General features: G+C 33.5%; 1 protein-coding gene across 1 annotated transcript in view; it reads right to left on the reverse strand.

The window, feature by feature from the left end:
* The window catches only part of LOC306651566 (uncharacterized protein), a 517,337-nt gene that overhangs the window by 260,225 nt on the left and 235,678 nt on the right, over positions 1-21,434 (reverse strand). Inside the window, exon 8 of the mRNA XM_079124236.1 lies at positions 8,266-8,307. Within this exon, the coding sequence (XP_078980362.1) occupies positions 8,266-8,307 (42 nt within the window). The remainder of the gene's footprint in view (positions 1-8,265; positions 8,308-21,434) is intronic.

Here is a 21,434-nt window from a genome sequence, read left to right on the forward strand (position 1 = left end):
CTCCCATGTTTAAAAGATAAAGATCCTCAATGTGGCAAGATAAAATAAACAACACATATGTATGTTCCAATTCGACTAACAGTAGACTTCTCAGAAGAAATCTCAAAGGTCAGGAGACAGTGGCATATGATTCACAGTCCTAAAGGAAGAAAATGGTTAACTGTGAATACTCTACACAGCAAAACTATCAAGAAATGAAGAAGAGATAAAAGTGTTCTCTGAGAAACAACAGCTGAGAGAATATCCACAACACATCTGTCTCAGAAGAAATTCTAAGGAAAGCTCTTGAGACTGAATTAGATACTAATGAGTAAGAAGAAAACTTGGGAAGTTATAGAATTCACTGGTAATATGAACTATACAGATAAAATCAAAATGATCTAATAAAGTAAATATGGTGTGTAAATCATTCAAAACTTTAAAGACAAAAGAAATACTTTTTTTAAAAATTACTTTAGTCTTAAGATATAAGCAATATAAAAAGCTGTAAAAGAAAATATCAAAAATTGAAAATGTTGGGTGGAAAGAAGGGCAAGTGCAGTTTTCTTAGTATATTTTCTCTTTGTTCCATTTTTATCTTTAAGATAATAATATAATATAATAATATAACTTCAAAGCATCCTGTTATTATCAAAACTTTTGTAAAACTCAAGGTAACCACATTGAAAAAAATCTGTAATAAACAAAGCCAAAATAATAAGCAAAGAATCAAAGCACATTATAAGCATCATTCAATTAATTGCCAGGGAAGGCTATAAGAAAGGGAGGAAAAAAAGAATGGAACTACAACAAAACTATAAAAAATGTTACATGACTCTAGTAAAATCTTAACTATAAGAATTAACTTGAATGTCAGTTGATTAAATTTACCAATTAAAAGGTTCAGAGTGATGGATTGGACAAAAAAATGATCCAACTGTTTTGGTTACACAAAACTCACTTTACCCCTAAGGACACACACAGTGAAAGTCTAGGGAAGTAGTAAACTATTCCATGCAAATGGATACCAAAAGAAAGCAGAGGTAGTCATATTAATAGCAGATAAACTTTAAATCAAAAGCAGTAAAAACAAACAAGGAGTATCATTATATAATAACAAAGGAGTCAATTCAGCAAAGAGCAGATAAGAGTTCTAAATATGCATGCACCCAATATTGAAGCCCAAAAATATATAAAACTAATACAAATAGACCTAAAGGGAGAGATTTGCTCTAATAAAATAACAGCTGAGGACATGAACCCCTTACTTGCAGCAATGGACAGATCATCCAGACAGAAATTCATTGATGAAATAGCAGATTTAAATTATACCCTAGACCAAATGGACCTAACCAGACATTTACAAAATATTTCATTCAACAGGGGCAGAATACACATTTTTTTCATCAGTACATGGAATATTCTCTAGTATGAACCATATAAACAAGAATATGAGCAACAATAAATACTGGTTCATTCGAGGGGAAAAGGGTACACCTGTACATTCTGGTGGAACTACTGACTAGTGCAACAACTCTGGAAAGCAATATCATCAAAAAACTAGGGATGGAACCACCATATGACCCAACTATCCCACTCCTTGGTATTTTCCCCAAAGGTCTGAAATTGGCATACTGCAGAGACCTCATCAATTTACACAATTACAAAAGCTAAATTATGGAATCAACTCAGATGCCCATCAATACATAAATGGATAAAGAAAATGTGATGTACACACACAAAATGGAGTTCTACTCAGTCATAAATAATAATGAAATTTTGGTGTTTTCCAGGAAATAGATGGAAATGGAAGATATCATGCTAACTCAAATTAGCCAAACTCAAAAGCTCAAAGATTGAATGTTTTCTTTTTTAAGTGGAAGCTAGAATAAAATAAAGGAAAGGGGGAGGGAAAGATAGGATAACATAAAGAGCTAACCAAATACAAATAAACAGATGATCTAATGAAAATCTAGTAGAGAAAGAGAATGGGAGAGGGGAGGGAGAATGGGTGGGGAAAGAAGAAGGGAAAAGAGGGGATCATGAATTAAAGTTGATTTGCATGCATGTACTTGTTGTCAGGATGAACACAACCACTATAAGATTATAAACTTCTAATAAAATAAATAAATTAAATAAAAACAAGACCCAACTTATATATGTCACTTGCAAAGACTCACCTTATAGGCAAAGACTTCCATAAGCTGAAAGTAAAGACTGGAAAATGACAGTGCATACTTATGCAGTCTAAGCAGCAGTAGGTATTCTCATATCTGACAAAGCATGTTTCAAGCAAAAATTAATCACAAGAGATATTAAGTAAGGTAACTACAAACTTCAAAAGTGAACAACACAAACAGGAAGTTATAATGATCGTAAATATTTATACCCCAAACATCAGTGCAACTAATTACATAAAACAAACACTTCTTGATATTAAGTCTCAGACAGAACTCAATACAATAGTACTGGATGATTTCAATGCACCTCTCTCACCAATAGGCAGGTAACTCAGATATAACACCAATAAAATAAATTCTGATCTACATAAGCCCTAAATCAAATTGGAAGTAACAGACATCTAGAGAATATTTCATCAAAGAACAGGTAACCGAACTTTCCTTTCAAAAGCTCATGAAACCTTTTCTAAAACAGAACATATTTTAGGTCACAAAGCAAGTCTTAGAAAATTTTTTAAAAATCCCTTATGTCATATCAGAGCATAGTGGAATAAAATCAGACATTAGAAGTAAAAGAAATCAAAGAAACCACATAAACACATGAGATTGAAAAATACACTTTTGAATGAGGAATGGATCATAGAAACAATCAGAGCAGAAATAAAATTCAGAGAATCACACAAAGATAATTTACAATATAACAATATCTGTGTGACACCATGAAGGCAGTTCTAAATGGCATTAACATTAAGAGCCTGTTTAACAAAAACAGATCCCAAATAAACACTAATGTTACATCTCAAGTCCCTAGAAAAGCAGGAACATTCCAAAACCATAAGAAGACAGGAAATAACTAAGATAAGAACCAAAATTAATGAAGTAGAGAATACCGAAAAAGAAAAAGAAAAGAAAATGAAGACTCAATGTTACAGTGATTTGGTTCTTTGAAAAGATAAGCCCTTATCCAAAGTAAACAAAAGGGAGAAACAAACCAAATTAACAAAGTTACAGATGAAATATCACAATAGACATTTCCAAAACCCAGAGGATCTTCAGGGAGTGTTTTGAAAATATACATTCCAATAAATTAAAAATCTAGCAAGATATTGACAAATTTCTGTTCCAGCCAAACTGAAGTAGGAGAACATAGAAAACATAACCAGATCAATATTAAGCAATGTTACTCAAACAGTAATAAAAATCCTTCCAACAAAGGAAAGCCTGGGGCCAGATGGATTCACACCTGACTTCTACCATACTTTTAAAGAACTAATGACTATTGTCTTTTAATTATTCCATGAAATATAAAAAGAAAAAAATACTCCCAAATTCCTTCTATGATGCAGGTATCGCCCTGATACCAAAAAAAGATAAAGACACAGCAAGGAAAGAAAACTACAAACCAATATACTTGTTGAACATAAACACAAAATATTCTTAAAAATATATAAGGACAGTGTTTTCAATAAATGGTACTGATAAAATTGAATGTCCACATGTGTAAGAATGAAGCTAGATCACTCTCTCACCATCTACAGGGATCAACTCAAAATGGGTTAAAGACTTTGATGTAAGACCTGAAACTATCAGGAGAAATGCTTCACAATATTAGACCAGGAAAGGATTTTATTGGAACAGAAACCAAAAGCACAGGAAAGGAAAGTATAAGTAGACAAATGGGATTATATTAAAAAAAAGCTTCTACACTGCAAAGTATAAACTTAACACTGAGAGAGCCTACAGAATGGGAGAAGATATTTGCAATGTATATATTTGATAAGTGGCTTATATACCGACAATATGATAGTTCAAAAATTAAATTATAAATAATTAAATAACTGAATTTAAAAATGTGTGATAGATTTAAATAGGCATTTCTATCCTTTTCCCTGTTTTGTTCTTTGGTACTTGGTTGGACCCTGGAGCACTCTGCCACTGAACTACATCCCCAGTACTTTCTTATTTTTTTTTTCTTTTATTTTGAGACAGCATCTCACTGAATTGCTGAGGGTCTTACTTAGTTGCTGAGTATGGCCTCAAACTTGTGATCCTCTTTCCTCAGCCCACTGGGCCATTGGAACTGTAGGTACACACTACTATGCCCAGCACTGAATAGACATTTCTCAAATGGATATATATAACTAGCCAACAGGTACATGAAAAAATGTTCAGCATCACTAATAATCAGGGAAATACAATTCAAAACCACAATGAGGGTACCACCTCATCCAAGTAAGAATGACTAATATTAAAAAGACTAAAGTTAGCAAGTGTTGGTGAAGATGTAGAGAAAAAGGAATATTTTAGGGATGCAAATTATTACAGCCACTGTTATAAAAATCATATTTTGATTCATTTCTACCAGAAGCCTCATTTTGTTTTGACTGAAGACTGTTTTCTCATACATTAAGTGATCAAATACTATAGCTGGTTATTCTCTTCTCTGTCTCTACATATGAGAGCTTTGAGCGGTTAAAACGATCATGAATGAATTGAGACACAGAGGAAAGTGGAAGTAATGCCATGAGCTTAGATTGCATCACCAGCCAATGATTTGAATTGTTTTCACGACTTGCATGTATTGACGGCTTAAAGTACACTTGGCATAGAACCCTGATTTGGTTTGATCTTCATGTCTTGGGCAGGACTTGTTAGTTGAAGATAGAATACAGGAGTATATGAGTTCTCTCACTACTCATACATGCCAATTTGGGACTTGGATTTTACACTCTCTCTGCGGTTGTGGCCTTGTCAACCTTCACCTTCTCCCTTCACTCTTTTAACTTACTCATTTTACCACAAATGGAGACTTGAACTCCACTATATTGACGGAGGTGGTAGTTGTCAGGTTTTGTTTTGTTTTTGAATGGCTGTGTACATTTTAAAATTATAATTAGATAATATATTATTTTTTGTACAATATTATCAGTTTAACTGAGTCAGGCAATGGGGCAGTTAGCATGTTGGGGCCAGGAAGAGACAAATTAGATAGGGACAGAGTGCTTCAGTTCCAGGCAGTCTGCACAAAAACTGATTAACCTCCCTCTTGAAAATGCCAATTATCTGGTTACCTCACTTTAAATGACATTAAATTTGAATTTGATAGCAATTAGTTCTGGACACAAACTTTTGATCTTAGTTGAAATTTGTTGGAGGGGGGAAAAAATAAACAAAAATTCAAATGTTGATTTTTGTCCCCTGATATTATGCAGAATTGGAAAGTTGCATCTGTCTAGATGCTATTACCCTTTTAGTAGCCCAGATTATAGTTTAGACCTTTAAGAAAGTAGACTCTTGTTTTTTAGGGATTTATTTATATTTTTACATACTCATGAATTTTGCCTCAGTAAAGAGAATAAGAAACAAATTCATAAGTTGGTCTTCTATTTATATGTTGATTCCAAAAGCTGTTTGTGTACTTGCTATGGTTTGTTAATTACAGGCCTAAATTAAATGACTTAGTAGCAAATATGATAAATGTAAATGTGTTTACGTTTTGTGAAGTAGGCAGTGATACTTATAGAGCAGTTAATTAACTCCTCATGTAAATATGAAACCAAACATTTCTTTAAAAAATAGCCACTATGGAAAATGCTATGGAGGTTCCTGAAGATAGGAAAATTAAAACTAATATATGATTGAATAGTTCCAATCGTGGACATATATCCAAAATAAATGAAATTAGTATGTCAAAGAGACATCTGCACTGCTTTGTTAATTACAGTACCAGTCACAACAGCCAAAAAATATCAACAACCTAACTGTCCATCAACTTAAACATTGATAAAGAAAATGTGGTACATATGCACAACGGAATACTATTAACCTATAAAAATAGTAAAAACTTGCCACTTGTAACCGCATAAATGTAACTAGAGGTCATTATGTTAAGTTAAAGTCAGGCACAGAAAGACAAACACTGCATGATTTCACTCATGTGTGGAATCTAATAAGTTGATCTCATAAAACTTAAGAGACAAGTGCTAGTTACTAGGGACCAGGGACAGAGAATGGGTGAGGGATGAGGAAAGTTTGATCAATGGTTACTAAATTATATCATAAAGTACCAAGAAGCTATAAGGTGCCATTGTGCAGTATGGAAACTGTAGATAATAATTATGTTCTTAATTATATACTGTATATTTGAAAAAGCTAGAAGAAAAGATTCTGAAAGTTTGTACCACAAATAATAAATATTTGAGGAGATAAATATGTTTAATCTATTATAAACATCATTCAGTGAATATATGTATTGAACATTTCATGGTATCCCCTCCATATTCATAACTTTTGTGTATCAATTAAAATATTACATAAATAAAACAGCACATATGCCTGACCCCCCAAAATTTGTCAATTACCCGGGACATGGCTGTACATGCCTGTAATCCCAGAGACTCAAGTGGATGAGTCAGGAGGATTACAGTATGAAGGCTAGCTGCAGCAACATATTGAGGCCCTAAGCAACTCAGTGAGACCTTGTCTCAAAATAAAAATTAAAAAGGCCTGGGGATGTGATTCAGTGGTGAAACACCCCTGAGTTCAATCCCAGATGCAAAAAAAAAAAAAAAAAAAAAAAAGGAAAAAGAAAAAATCTGTCAAGTAGCCTATTTTTGCTCCTTATTTTTTTTCTTCTCCACTCTCTATGAATTCTAAGTCCTCATGCTTCCTTTCAACTTGGCCTGAACAAAACCTGTCGTTCAAAAAAGATCCCAATATTTTCTTGCACTTAAAAAAAAAAAACATACTAGGTAAAATTGGTAGATCTCTCAGGAAAAATTTCACCCAGGTAAAGAATAACTCTAAATCATAGAAATTACTTTTAAACATCAGTGTATTGGAAAATAGTCATTTCTCAGGCAAAAATGTCTCCTCTTTTGTAAATGGTGATCATAAGTGTTTGAACATCTTAAACTTCTTTCAAATCCATACTAGCTTGATCTATCTAGAATCAAGGAAAACTAATACCATGATTGTTTCAGCCTCAACTAAAACACTCCTGGCAATCTTTAGGTCTGGAGAAGGCTAGCATATTTTTCTCTCCCAAAGGGGAAAAAAAAAAAAAAAAAGACTGAACAGAGGTAACCAATGCAAAAACTGTGGGCCCAAGTTTTCATTTGGTGGAACGAATTGAGGTGAAGTACTTCCTAAGTAGTGGCATTTTAAGAGGAATTTCTCTGTCATTACTTGATATTAATCATTTCAAATAATTTTGACTTATAAAGTATGTTACCACCACTTTGTTTGGTTGGTTAGAAATTTCAGAATAAGTTAAAATCGCTGCCCAAAACAAAGCTTCACAAAAGAAAAATAATATGGGAAGAGTATTTCAAATAACAAATGTTAGTAAAGAGACTTGTTTTAATGTTGGGGAGTTCTGACATTTGCTCAGTACAGGGTATCTTTTTCATTAGGTTCATGGCTTTTATTTTTCTTTCATATTCTAAAATACAATCTTCTGTAAGAAACAATTATTTACTTGATTTTTATCCAATTTCATTTGTATGCCACAAAATATCATCAAAACATATTTTAAAATTCATTATATAGGTTTACCTACTTTTATATAGAATGTCATAAGAATTGGTATCCTAGCATCAAGAACTGGGCTTTAGGTGATGGAGGGAACTTAGAGAGAAAGAGGAGTGGTCTGAGGTGGGTCATTTCATGAGTTTAGAGTGGATCCTGTAGATGGAGCTGCCTTGGGGGGCCCTGGTACTGCCATATGGGCATCTACTGTGCACATGAAGCAAGTTACTTAACTTGTTTAGACATTTATTTTCTAATATGTAAAGTGAGAAAAATAAGACTTCCAGTGGGTTAATGTGAAAAATAATGAGGTAACACTTTGTGTGAGCCCAATATGTATTAACTAGTATTAATAGAAAACACTATTAAATTATTTTAATAAAGCAGTCTGAAATTTCAGATGTACACCAAGCAAATGATTTAAACTATATTTGCAATCAATGCCATTGCTGTTGAAGGATAAAAACTAAGATCATTTAAAAGCACTAAGAAATTCATACAACAAAAGCAAAAAAAAAAAAAGGAATATATGGTGCATAGGAAAATATATCAAACAAAGTGTTGGAAGACCACTTACCACATCTATGATATCAGATTCCATTTCATGGCTAAGATCAGACTACAAGAAAAAGGAAAACAGAAGTTAGTGTCTAATTAATAATATGAAATCTGTTATTGTTTAATTAAGGAGACTGAACAAATATCCATACATTTGTGTTTCAATCTATTTATTTTTAAGTTATAGAATTTATTGTTTGTAACCTGAGGAACCAGTCAATATGAGAGTCTCTGTCTCTTAACTGACAGCTTTTATTATAATTTTACATTTATTGTGATTTCGATACATTTGAACTTATTATTTTTTTACTGTATTATTTTATGTATTTTATGGACCATGATATTTTTGGACCCCTTTACCATACTTCCTCGCATTCTATTGAGTAACCTATTCCTCATTCTCTTGGTTTCCCCCTCTATTAGTCAATATAATACATATTCTATTTATGTACATTTAATATAAGAGTTTTATGTATAGTAGACTTAATTTGGCTAATCAATACCTGTATCTTTCTCTGATCAGGACAATGATCTTAATATGTTTATACTCAAATCTCCACTTTTCCATTTATTATGTTGCCATTATCCAAAATTTGTCTTATATTTTCTTCAACTGCCAAAATTAGTCTTCTATACAGCCAAAGATTATAAATATGAAAAATATTTTAATGATATCCTCCACACCATAGTTTTAAAAAGGAACTTTATTTATTTTATAATGAATAACATATAAATTCACTAATTAAAATATACAGGTTGAAGATAATATTTTCCTATGTGTATGGCTGCATGATCATAATAAAAGTAAGAATATTAAATGGTTCCAGTACTCCAGAAGTTCCCCTATGGTCCTTCTCAGTCTGTCTTCAAAGAGTAGGCAATATTCCAAATTATCTCTTAAATTATTTTTTCTGCTTTGAACTTTATATAAATGAAAACAGAGTATGCATTATGTTGTCTTAGGCTTCTTTCCCTCACTGTATTTTGTATAACAGTCATCTGGGCTGTTTCACATCACCATTTCAGTTTTACATGTTACATGTTTTCTCATTCTTCCAGTTTCATTACTTTTGTTCTTATATTTAGAGTACAATTCTAATAAAATCATTTAAGTACATTTAAATACAAAAATGATACGTTAGTTTTAATTTTAATTGAAATATTAAACTATTTAAATTTAAGGCAATTATCAATAGATGTGCACTTATGTATATAATTTTACAGTATTTTTTCTTTGTTTCATCCGTTTTTTTATTCCTCTTTTTCAATTAAATATTTATATGATTCTATTTCTTCTTGTCTATTAGGTTTCTATCTATATATTCTTTTGTTACTTTTTCCATGTTTACTATAGAACAAATTTTCAAAGCCTGCTTTAGAAAACACTTTGTGTTCCCAAGATATTTTCAGGGAATAATGAGAAAATTATTTCATAATAATCTTAAAAACATATTTTTTCACTTGAAGTGTTCGTGACTACTCAGTGGTATATTACAGAGGGTTATGACCTGTGATAATGTAATATCTAAATACAAATGCAAATATAAATATCCAGCTGTCTCCTACCAACCCAGAATTAATAGCATAGGAAATCTTAAATAAGCAATTATTCTTAATTTTTGTTTAGTTTTAGAAAATGTCTTTCTTTAACATATGCTATTCATGTTAACACACAGTTGGCTTATTATAGTTAGATTTTTAACTATGGGAAATATCAATAGATTTAACCCACATAAACAAACATTCTTAGGGATTGCAAATAATCTTTGAGATAAAATGGCTCCTGAGGCCAAAAGTTTTAATAACTGTTACACTCCAGATTTTTATATGCATATAATTCTATAAGTTCAATTAAATTGGTTATTTTACCACTATAAAATAGTATCTAGAATTTTACATAAAACTTGTGTCACTGTTGTCATATTTTTACCATTACAACTATCATATATTTTATGACATTATTATTATTTTTGTATTAAATAGGCAATATTCATTTATATTTTACCCACATATTAACTTTTCCTTGGGTCTTTCATTCCTTTCTGCAATTTCTTCTATATGAGATAATTTTCATTCAGGCAGACGAATTCCTTTTATTTTAGTTCAGTTGTCCTGTGACAAATTCTTTTTACATTTATTTTTTGTAAAAACATCTTAAGTTTGCTTTACTTTTAAAGAGTATATATATTCAATTTTGCCCTCAATTGTAAACAACAGAATGCAACCTGGTATCATTTATTTTCTTTCACCAATTTAAAGATATTGCAAAATTGCACTTAATAGAGTGACATACCATTCCTATTTGCTTAGGACTATTACAGTTTTCACGTCAAAGACCTTTTCTTAGAACTCCCTTAGTCCTTGGAAAATTACAACAGTTTCTTATCCTGTTTGAGTTACTGTTTCTTCTGCTAAAATTCAGCTGCCTAAGTGTAGCTACTTTCAAGAATGTCTCCTTTATCTGACTGATACTAAGATTTATTTTTTCTTTTTAAAGAAAAGACATTTATTTAGCTCACAGTTCAGAAGGTTCAAGAGCATGGTGCCAGCATCTTCTTTGTTCTGGTGTGTAAATCACAGTGGATGGCAGTGCAATGGTAGGAACACATGTGAGAGTGGCAAGTGGTGCACACAAAAGACATTCACAGGTGGTACCAGGCTCCCTCATAACAACTGATTCCTGTGGGAACTAATTGACTCCCAGGAGACCCGTATTTCCCTTCCAACAGTGGTACACCAGGACTTAATTACCATTCACTAGAGCCCCCTTTTAATTATATTTGTTGTAAATGATACATAAAAATAAAAAATTGTGCATAATAATGGAGCTCCATGTGATATTTCAATGCATGTGTATATCACGTGATGTTTACATCCAGTTAATTTTCTGTATTGGATTTTTCAGTAATTTGAACTACAACAATGTGTATAGGTGTATAGGTGAGGTTTTATTTATTTATAATATACTTGTTGATTTGCTGAACTTCAATCTTTGGGTTGATTGATGTCCATTGTCACATTTGAAAAATTTTTCCTGTTCTTTTTTTTTAATTAAAAATCATAAATTTACATAGGGCAATGTTATTTGATTCATTTTGTTATTATTTTCCTTTCCCCCCCACCCCTCCCACACTTCTCTTCCCTCTATACAGTCCTTCCTTCCTCCATTCTTACCACCCTACTTATCCCTAACCCTAAAACTCACCCTAACCCTAACACTAACCCCTCCTACCCCCCATTATATGTTCTCATCCGCTTATCAGCGAGATCATTTGTCCTTTAGTTTTTTGAGATTGGCTTATCTCACTTAGCATGATATTCTACAATTTCATCCATTTGCCTGCAAATGCCATAATTTTATCATTCTTCATGGCAGAGAAATAATCCATTGTATATAGATGCCACAGTTTCTTTATACATTCATCAACTGAAGGGCATCTAGGTTGGTTCCACAATCTGGCTATGGTGATTTGAGCAGCTATGAACATTGATGTGGCTGTATCTCTGTAGTATGCTGATTTTAAGTCCTTTGGGTATAGGCCAAGGAGTTGGGTAGCTGGGTCAAATGGTGGTTCCATTCCATGCTTTCTCAGGAATCTCCATACTGCTTTCCAGAGTGGCTGCACTAATTTGCAACCCCACCAGGAATGTATGAGTGTACCTTTTTCCCCACATCCTCACCAAAATCTATTGTTGCTTGTGTTCTTGATAATCAACATTCTAATTGGGGTGAGGTGGAATCTTAGTGTAGTTTTGATTTGCATTTCTCTTATTACTAAATATGATGAACATTTTTTCATATATCTGTTGATTGCTTGTACATCTTCTTCTGTGAAGTGTCTGTAAATTTCCTTAACCCATTTGTTGATTGGATTATTTGTATTCTTGGTGTAGAGTTTTTTGAGTTCTTTATAGATTCTGGAAATTAGTGCTCTATCTGAAGTATGAGTGGCAAAGATACTCTCCCACTCTGTAGGCTCTCTCTTCACATTACTGATAGTTTCCTTTGCTGGGAGAAAGCTTTTTAGTTTGAATCTACCCCAGTTGTTGATTCCTGCTTTTATTTCTTGTGCTATGGGAGTCCTGTTAAGGAAGTGTGATCCTAAGCCAACAAGTTGAAGTTTTGGACCTACTTTTTCTTCTATAAGATGCAGGGTCACTGGTCTGATTCCAAGGTCCTTGACCCATTCTGAGATGAGTTTTGTGCAGGGTGAGAGATAGGGGTTTAATTTCATTCTGTTGCATATGGATTTCCAGTTTTCCCAGCACCATTTGTTGAAGAGGCTATCATTTCTCCATTGCATATTTTTGGCACCTTTGTCTAGTATGAGAAAATTGTATTTATTTGGGTTTCTGTCCATGTCCTCTATTCTGTACCATTGATTTACCTGTCTATTTTGGTAACAATACCATGCCGTCTTTCTTACTATTGCTTTGTAATAGAGTTGAAAATCTGGTATTGCGATACCCCTGCTTCGCTCTTTCTACTGAGGATTGCTGTAGCTATTCTGGGTTTCTTATTCTTCCAGATGAATTTCATAATTGCTTGCTCTATTTCTGTAAGGTACATCATTGAGATTTTAATTGGAATTGCATTGAATTTGTATAGCACTTTAGGTAGTATGGCCATTTTGACAATATTAATTCTGCCTATCCAAGAACATGGGAGATCTTTCCATCTCCTAAGGTTTTCTTTAATTTCTTTCTTTAGTGTTCTGTAGTTCTAATTGTAGAGGTCTTTCACCTCTTTTGTGAGATTGATTCCCAAGTATTTTATTTTTTTTTTTTTCGATGCTATTGTGAATGGCATAGTTTTCCTAATTTCTCTTTCTGAAGATTTATCACTTATGTATAAAAATACATTGGATTTATGAGCATTGATCTTGTAATCTGCTACTTTAGTGAATTCACTTATGAGTTCTAAGAGTTTTCTGGTGGAATTTCCAGGTTCCTCTAAATATATAATCATGTCACCAGTGAACAGTGATAGTTTGAGTTCTTCTTTTCCAATTCCTATCCCTTTAATTTCTTTGGTTTGTCTAATTTCTCTGGCTAGAGTCTCAAGAATGATGTTGACTAGAAGTGGTGAAAGAGGGCATGCCTGCCTTGTTCCAGTTTTTAGGGGGATTGCTTTCAGTTTTTCACCGTTTAGAATGATATTGGCCATGGGCTTAGCGTAGATGGCCTTTACAATGTTAAGGAATGTTCCTACTACCCCAATTTTTTCTAGTGTTTTGAGCATGAAGGGATGCTGTATTTTATCGAATGCTTTTTCTGCATCTATTGAAATAATCATGTGATTCTTAACTTGAAGTCTATTGATATGGTGAATTACATTTATTGATTTCCGGATGTTGAACCAACCTTGCATCCCTGGGATAAAACCCACTTGATCGTGGTGCACGATCTTTTTAATATATTTTTGTATGCGATTTGCTAAAATTTTGTTGAGAATTTTTGCGTCAATGTTCATTAATGATATTGGTCTGAAATTTTCTTTCCTCGATGTGTCTCTGTCTGGTTTAGGTATCTGGGTGATATTGGCTTCATAGACCATGTTTTATGCCACAAAGCTACTGTTAGCAAATACAAGAAGATCGAGCTACTACCTTGTACTCTCTCAGATCATAATGGATTGAAATTAGAAATAAATGACAATAAAAAACAGAAACTTCTCCAATACTTGGAGATTAAATAATACACTATTATATGATGAATGGATAACAGAAGGCATCAGGAGGGAAATAAAAAAGTTCTTAGAAGTAAACGAGAACAAAGACACATGATATCAAAATCTCTGGGACACTATGAAAGCAGTACTGGAGGAAGATTTATTTCGTCGGGTGCATTCAACAAAAAAGTAGAAATCAACAAATAAACGACTTAACACTACAGCTCAAAGCTCTAGAAAAAGAAGAGCAGACCAACACCAAAAGTAGTAGAAAACAGGAAATAGTTAAAATCAGAGCTGATTTCAATGAAATTGAAACAAAAGAAACAATCGGAAAAATTAGCGAAATAAATAGTTGGTTCTTTGAAAAAATAAACAAAATTGAAAAACCCTTAGCCACACTAACAAAGAGAAAGAGGGAGAAAACTCAAATTACTAAAATTCGGAATGAACAAGGAAATATCACAACAGACACAAGTGAAATACAAAACATAATTAGAATCTATTTTGAAAATCTATACTCCAGCAAAACAGAAAAGTTCAAAGACTTCAACAACTTTCTAGAGACATATGAATTACCTAAACTGAACGAGGAAGACATACACAACTTAAATAAATCAATTTCAAGCAAGGAAATAGAAGAGGTCATCAAAAGCCTACCAACAAAGAAAAGTCCAGGACCAGATGGGTTCTCAGCCGAGTTCTACAAAACCTTTTAAGAAGAGCTCATTCCAATACTTCTCAAAGTATTCCATAAATTAGAAGAGGAGGGAACCCTCCCAAACTCATTCTATGAAGCCAATATCACCCTGATACCTGTTCGTTCTTTGAATATTGCTTTTGTCACATTCTCCCTTTCCTCACCTCTTAGAATGCCAATTACATGTATGTTGGACATTTTTAACATGATATACATCCTCTATTGTCATTTCCCAGCTCATTGCTTTAGTGGAACAATTTTCAGTTAACTTATCTTCAAGTTCATTAATATACTCCAATATTGAATCCATATATCAAAATAGCTCTTAATTTCAAATATGATATTTTTCAGTTTCAGAATATACAATTATTGTTATGTACAGTTAATAGTATTTTATAAATACTAATTTTTATCAACTTTATTCACCTTTTTCTCAGGATCTAGAGTTGCTATAGTATTAGATCTAAGTTTTCTGATTTTCAAAAAATATTAGAGGACATTAAAAGAAGAGGAAATGTTGATTCATACATGCACCAAAAAAATCAGGGAATAAAGCTGACTGTGAGAGGCTGGGAATTGTGGAGAGCTTTATTAGTTCATTTTCTTTTACTATAACAAATGACTTGATATTGAACTATATATAAAGAAAAAAAAAGTTTTGTTAAGCACACCTTTTTGGAGGATGAAAGTTAAAGATAAATCAGCCTGATGCATTTAGCCTTTTGTGAGAACCCTCTTGATTTTGTCACAACATGGTATAAAAATAGAAAGACTGGGTCTAAGTATATGGGGGTGACCTTGTTTCCTAACAACCCACTCTTTTGAGAACTAACAAGGTTCCCATGAAAACTACATAAATCTCTTTCCAAGGACTTAATTCCCTCCAAAAAGGCCCCATCACTTAAAGGTTCTATTGCCTCTCAACATTGTTTCAGTGGGAACTGAGTTTCCCTCATATGAGTCTCTGGGGGATAATTCATATCCAAACCACATCATGGGGAATACAGAAAGATGATTAAAATATTATGAGGTATGGTTGGACAGGAGGAATAACTTCCATGTTCTGAAGAAATGTAACTATGGTTAAAAGCATTTAATTGTATATTTGGAGCAAATTATGTTATATGTATATATGAGTATATCAAAATGAATTCCAGAATTATGGATAACTGTAATGCAGTAATAAAAAGTAAAGATACTTCAGCAACAAGGAAAAATATCCAGTAAGAGGATTTTGAATGTTACCAACACAAAGAAATGGTAAATGTCGGAGGTGATGGATATACCAATTACCCTGGCCTTATCATTGCACATTATACATAGATGTGAAAACATCACAACATATCCCATAAGTATTTAAAATTATGTTTCAATGAAAAATATACTAATAACTCTCTGAGCAAGCCCAGATGTCAGACTTCATTTATAAATTCTTCAGAGAAACTACTAAAATATGTTCAAAGTAAAGAAGAAAACATGTTTCAAAGGTAAAGAAATTTATAAAGACAATGACTCATCAAATAAAGAACATCAATAAATAGGTATAAATTATACACAAAAACTTAAATGTATACTATATACTTGGAAATGCAATAATTGGAAAGAAAAACTTAAAAAGGAGCTCAACATTTTATTTAGTTATAAGGGAAAAGCAGCAAAATTGAATATAGAACAATATAGAGTCTGTGATGTAAACAATGGGGAGAAAATAAAAATAAAGCAATGGCACTTCAATATAACATTAGACATGATTAATATGCATAGTGGAAGTATGTATAGTGGGAGTACCAGAAACAAAAGTGAAAAGGGTAGAAATTTTTCAAAAATAATGGCTGTAAACTTTCCATATTTGATTTTAAAATAGTAATATACATATCCAACATACTCAATTAATCTCATTTAAGAAAGTTAAGTGTGAAAACTTCCACATTCAGAAAAATTATGGTAAAAATGAGACAATTCAAAGTATTAAAATAATCATGAAAAAAACAAGTGGTTTCATGAAAGGGAATCATGGTAAAATTAGTAGCCAATTTTTCATTAGAAATAATGCAGGCCAGATGGTAGACATATTCAAAGTAGTGGAAAAAAAAGACATTTTCCTATTAATCACAATACCATTATAACAACTACCAATAAAAGAATAAAGTCATGCCTAACCACAGTGTACATTGAAAATTTACCACTTGTTTCCCCAAATGATATTTATGGTTTTATGTACAATTTGTGGTAATACCAAAGTCACTTTTTCATGGGAAAAATTCAAGATTGACCGAGGTCAGTAATGAGTGCTGAGATCATATTGGAAAGGGAGAATGTATTCAAGTTTTGAGAATCTCAATTTTAACAGCATTTGCACCCACTGATTCTATTATTTTTTTAAATTTATTTTTACTGTAAACAAATGGGATACATCTTCTTTCTCTGTACATGAATTAGTGGAATACCTTTTGTGTAATCATACATTTACCTAGGATAATAGTTGTTGATTCATTCTGTTATTTTTTTCATCCCACCCAGCTATCCTACACCTATTTCCCTCTATGCAATTCCTCCTTCCTCCATTCTTTCCCCATTCCACACCTCATTATGTGTCATCATTTGCTTATCAGTGAGATCATTCATCCTTTGGTTGTTTGAGATTGGTTTATCTCACTTAGCATGATATTCTCCAATTTTATCCATTTGCCTGCAAATGCCATAATTTTATTTATCTAGGTTGGTTCCACAATCTGGCTATTGTGAGTTGAGCAGCTATGAATATTGCTGTGGCTGTATCTCTGTAGTATGCTGATTTTAAGTCCTTTGGGTATAGGCCAAGGAGTGGGATAGCTGGGTCAAATGGTAATTCCATTCCAAATTTTCTAAGGAATCTCCACACTGCTTTCCGGAGTAGCTGCACTAATTTGCAACCCCACCAGCAATGTATGAGTGTACCTTTGTCCACTCATCCTTGCCAACACCTATTGTTGCTAGTATTCTTAACAATCGCCATTCTAATTGGGGTGAGATGGAATCTTAGGGTAGTTTTGATTCGCATTTCTGTTTTTTTTATTGTAAACAAATGGGATACATGTTGTTTCTCTGTTTGTACATGGTGTAAGGCATACCATTTGTGTAATCATAAATTTACATAGGGTAATGTAGTTTGATTCATTCTGTTAGTTTTCCCTTCCCCCCACCCCTCACCCCTCTTTTCCCTCTATACAGTCCTTCCTTCCTCCATTCTTGCCCCCCTCCCTAACCCTAACTCTAACCCTAACACTAACCCCTTCCTCCCCCCATTATGGGTGCTCATGCACTTATTAGTGATATCATTGGACCTTTGGTTTTCTGAGATTGGCTTATCTCACTTAACATGATATTCTCCAATTTCATCCATTTGCCGGCAAACGCCATAATTTTATCATTCTTTATGACTGCATAATATTCCATTGTATATATACCACAGTTTCTTTATCCATTCGTCAATTGAAGGACATCTAGGTTGGTTCCACAATCTGGCTATTGTGAATTGAGCAGCTATGAATACTGATGTGGCTGTATCTCTGTAGTATGCTGATTTTAAGTCCTTTGGGTATAGGCCAAGGAGTGGGATAGCTGGGTCAAATGGTGGGTCCATTCCAAGTTTTCTAAGGAATCTCCACACTGCTTTCCAGAGTGGCTGCACTAATTTGCAGCCCCATCAGTAATGTATGAGTGTACCTTTCTCCCCACATCCTCGCCAACACCTGTTGTTGCTTGTATTCTTGATAATCACCATTATAATTGGGGTGAGATGGAATCTTAGGGTGGTTTTGATTTGCATTTCTCTTATTACTAGAGATGTTGAACATTTTTCCATATGATTGTTGATTGCTTGTAGATCTTCTTCTGTGAAGCATCTATTCATTTCCTTAGCCCATTTGTTAATTGGGTGTAGAGTTTTTTGAGTTCTTTATATATTCTAGAAATTTGTGCTCCATCTGAAGTATGAGTGGCAAAGATTTTCTCCCACTCTGTAGGTTCTCTCTACGCATTGCTGATAGTTTCCTTTGCTGAGAGAAAGCTTTTTAGTTTGAATCTATCCCAGTTATTGATTCTTGCTTTTATTTCTTGAACTATGGGAGTTCTGTGAAAGAAGTCTGATCCTAAGACGACATGTTGAAGATTTGGACCTACTTTTTCTTCTAAAAGAAGAAGGGTCTCTGTTCTGATTCCAAGGTCCGTGATCCATTTTGAGTTGATTTTTGTGCAGAGTGAGAGATAGGGGCTTAGTTCCATTCTGTTGCATATGGATTTCCAGTTTTCCCAGCACCATTTGTTGAAGAGGCTATCTTTTCTCCATTGCATATTTTTGGCCCCTTTGTCTAGTATGAGAAAATTGTATTTATTTGGGTTTGTGTCCACGTCCTCTATTCTGTACCATTGATCTACCTTTCTGTTTTGGTACCAATACCATGCCGTTTTTGTTACTATTGCTTTGTAGTAGAGTTGAAGATCTGGTATTGCAATACCCCTTGTTTCACTCTTCCTGCTAAGGATTGCTTTAGCTATTCTGGGTTTCTTATTCTTTCAGATGAATTTCATGATTGTTTGCTCTATTTCTGTAAGGTACTTCAATGGGATTTTAATTGGGATTGCATTGAATCTGTATAGCACTTTTGGTAGTATGGCCATTTTGACAATATTAATTCTGCCTATCCAAGAACATGGGAGATCTTTCCATCTTCTAAGGCTTTCTTTAATTTCTTTCTTTCATGTTCTGTAGTTCTCATTGTAGAGGTCTTTCACCTCTTTTTTGAGATTGATTCCCAAGTATTTTTTATTTCAAAGCTATTGTGAATGGAGTAGTTTTCCTAACTTCTTGCCGGGGTCCAGCCCCAGCAGGGGTCCATGGGTTCCACACTGGTAAGGGGGCGCGGGGATGCAGTGTTGGCGATGGATGTAGAATGAAAGACACAGACTCTAGTTCTGGTGCAATCATTCCCACTTTATTCTGGGGAAGGCTGGTTTTATATACATTTTTCTTCAGGCTTTGATGACAGGCTTGTGACTAATAAAATCAAAGAAGTTTCCAAAGCACAGGCAGAAATTGTTTTTACCAAAAGATTATGAGAAAACAGTAACCTTACAGATTATCCTTACTCAATCACCAGGGCTTGCCATTGATAAAACAAGCTGGTCCATATCTAGTAGCTACTGTGGGAGGTGCTTTGTGCTTCGAACTTGGGGAAACATTGTTATCTATAAGTTTCTGTGCCCCAATAGGTTCTGGCTGTGGCAGTAAATGCAGTGTTTGGTTTTTGACATAATAAAAACATTCTGCTGTTGTGAGGTTAATCATCACACGGTTTCAACATGGGTTTTGTCTCCATGATGTTTTTCTGGAAATTTATAGAATTATTCCCATCACCTCTAGCAAGATCCCCAGACTGAAGTGAGTAATATATTATTAGGAAAACTCCACAGAATAACATCCAAGCTAGGGAGGCATACATCTGGCATGCAATCCTTTTAGGATGAGTCTTTGCAATCATCCTTCAGTGGAACTCTGTCAAGCACTGTAAGGAGAGCCAGGTGCCCCCACAACTTCTCTTTCTGAAGATTCATCACTTATGTATAAAAATGCATTGGATTTATGAGCATTGATCTTATATCCTGCTACTTTACTGAATTGACTTATGAGTTCTAAAAGTTTTCTGGTGGAATTTCCCGGTTCCTCTAAATATATAATCATGTCATCAGCGAACAGGGAGAGTTTGAGTTCCTCTTTTCCAATTCGTATCCCTTTAATATCCTTGGTCTGTCTAATTGCACTGGCTAGAGTTTCCAGGACAATGTTGAATAGAAGTGGTGAAATCGGGCATCCCTGCCTTGTTCCAATTTTTAGGGGGGAATGCTTTCAGTTTTTCACCATTTAGAATGACATTGGTCATGGGCTTAGCATAGATGGCCTTTACAATGTTAAGGAATGTTCCCATTATCCCTATTTTTTCTAGTGTTTTGATCATGAAGGGATGCTGTATTTTATCAAATGCTTTTTCTGCATCTATCACAATGATCATGGGATTCTTGACTTGAAGTCTGTTGATATGGTGAATTACATTTATTGATTTATGAATGTTAAACCAACCTTGCATCCTGGGATAAAACCCACTTGATCATGGTGCACTCTCTTTTTAATATATTTTTGTATGCGATTTGCTAAGATTTTGTTGAGAATTTTTGCATCAATTTTCATTAAGGATAATGGTCTGAAATTTTCTTTTCTCAATATGTCTCTGTCAGGTTTAGGTATCAGGGTGATATTGGCTTCATAGAATGAGTTTGGGAGTGTTGTCTCCACTTCTATTTCATGAAATACTTTGAGAAGTTTTGGAATGAGCTTTTCTTTAAAGGTTTTGTAGAACTCGGCTAAGAACCCATCTGGTCCTACACTTTTCTTTGTTGGTAGGCTTTTGATGACTTCTTCTATTTCATTACTTGAAATTGATCTATTCAAATTGTGTATGTCCTCCTGGTTCAGTTTAGGTAACTCATATGCCTCTAGAAAGCTGTTGATGTCTTCGAGATTTTCTGTTTTGTTGGAGTATAGATTTTCAAAATAGCTTCTAATTATGTTTTGTATTTCACTCGTGTCTGTTGTGATATTTCCTTGCTCATTCCGAATTTTCGTAATTTGAGTTTTCTCCCTCTTTCTCTTCGTTAGTGTTGCTAAGGGTTTATCGATTTTGTTTATTTTTTCAAGAACCAACTATTTATTTTGTCAATTTTTTGATTGTTTCTTTTGTTTCAATTTCATTGATTTTGCTCTGATTTTAACTATTTCCTGTTT

Source organism: Sciurus vulgaris (assembly GCF_902686455.1).
Source record: "Sciurus vulgaris genome assembly, chromosome: X".
Classification (NCBI taxonomy): domain Eukaryota; kingdom Metazoa; phylum Chordata; class Mammalia; order Rodentia; family Sciuridae; genus Sciurus; species Sciurus vulgaris.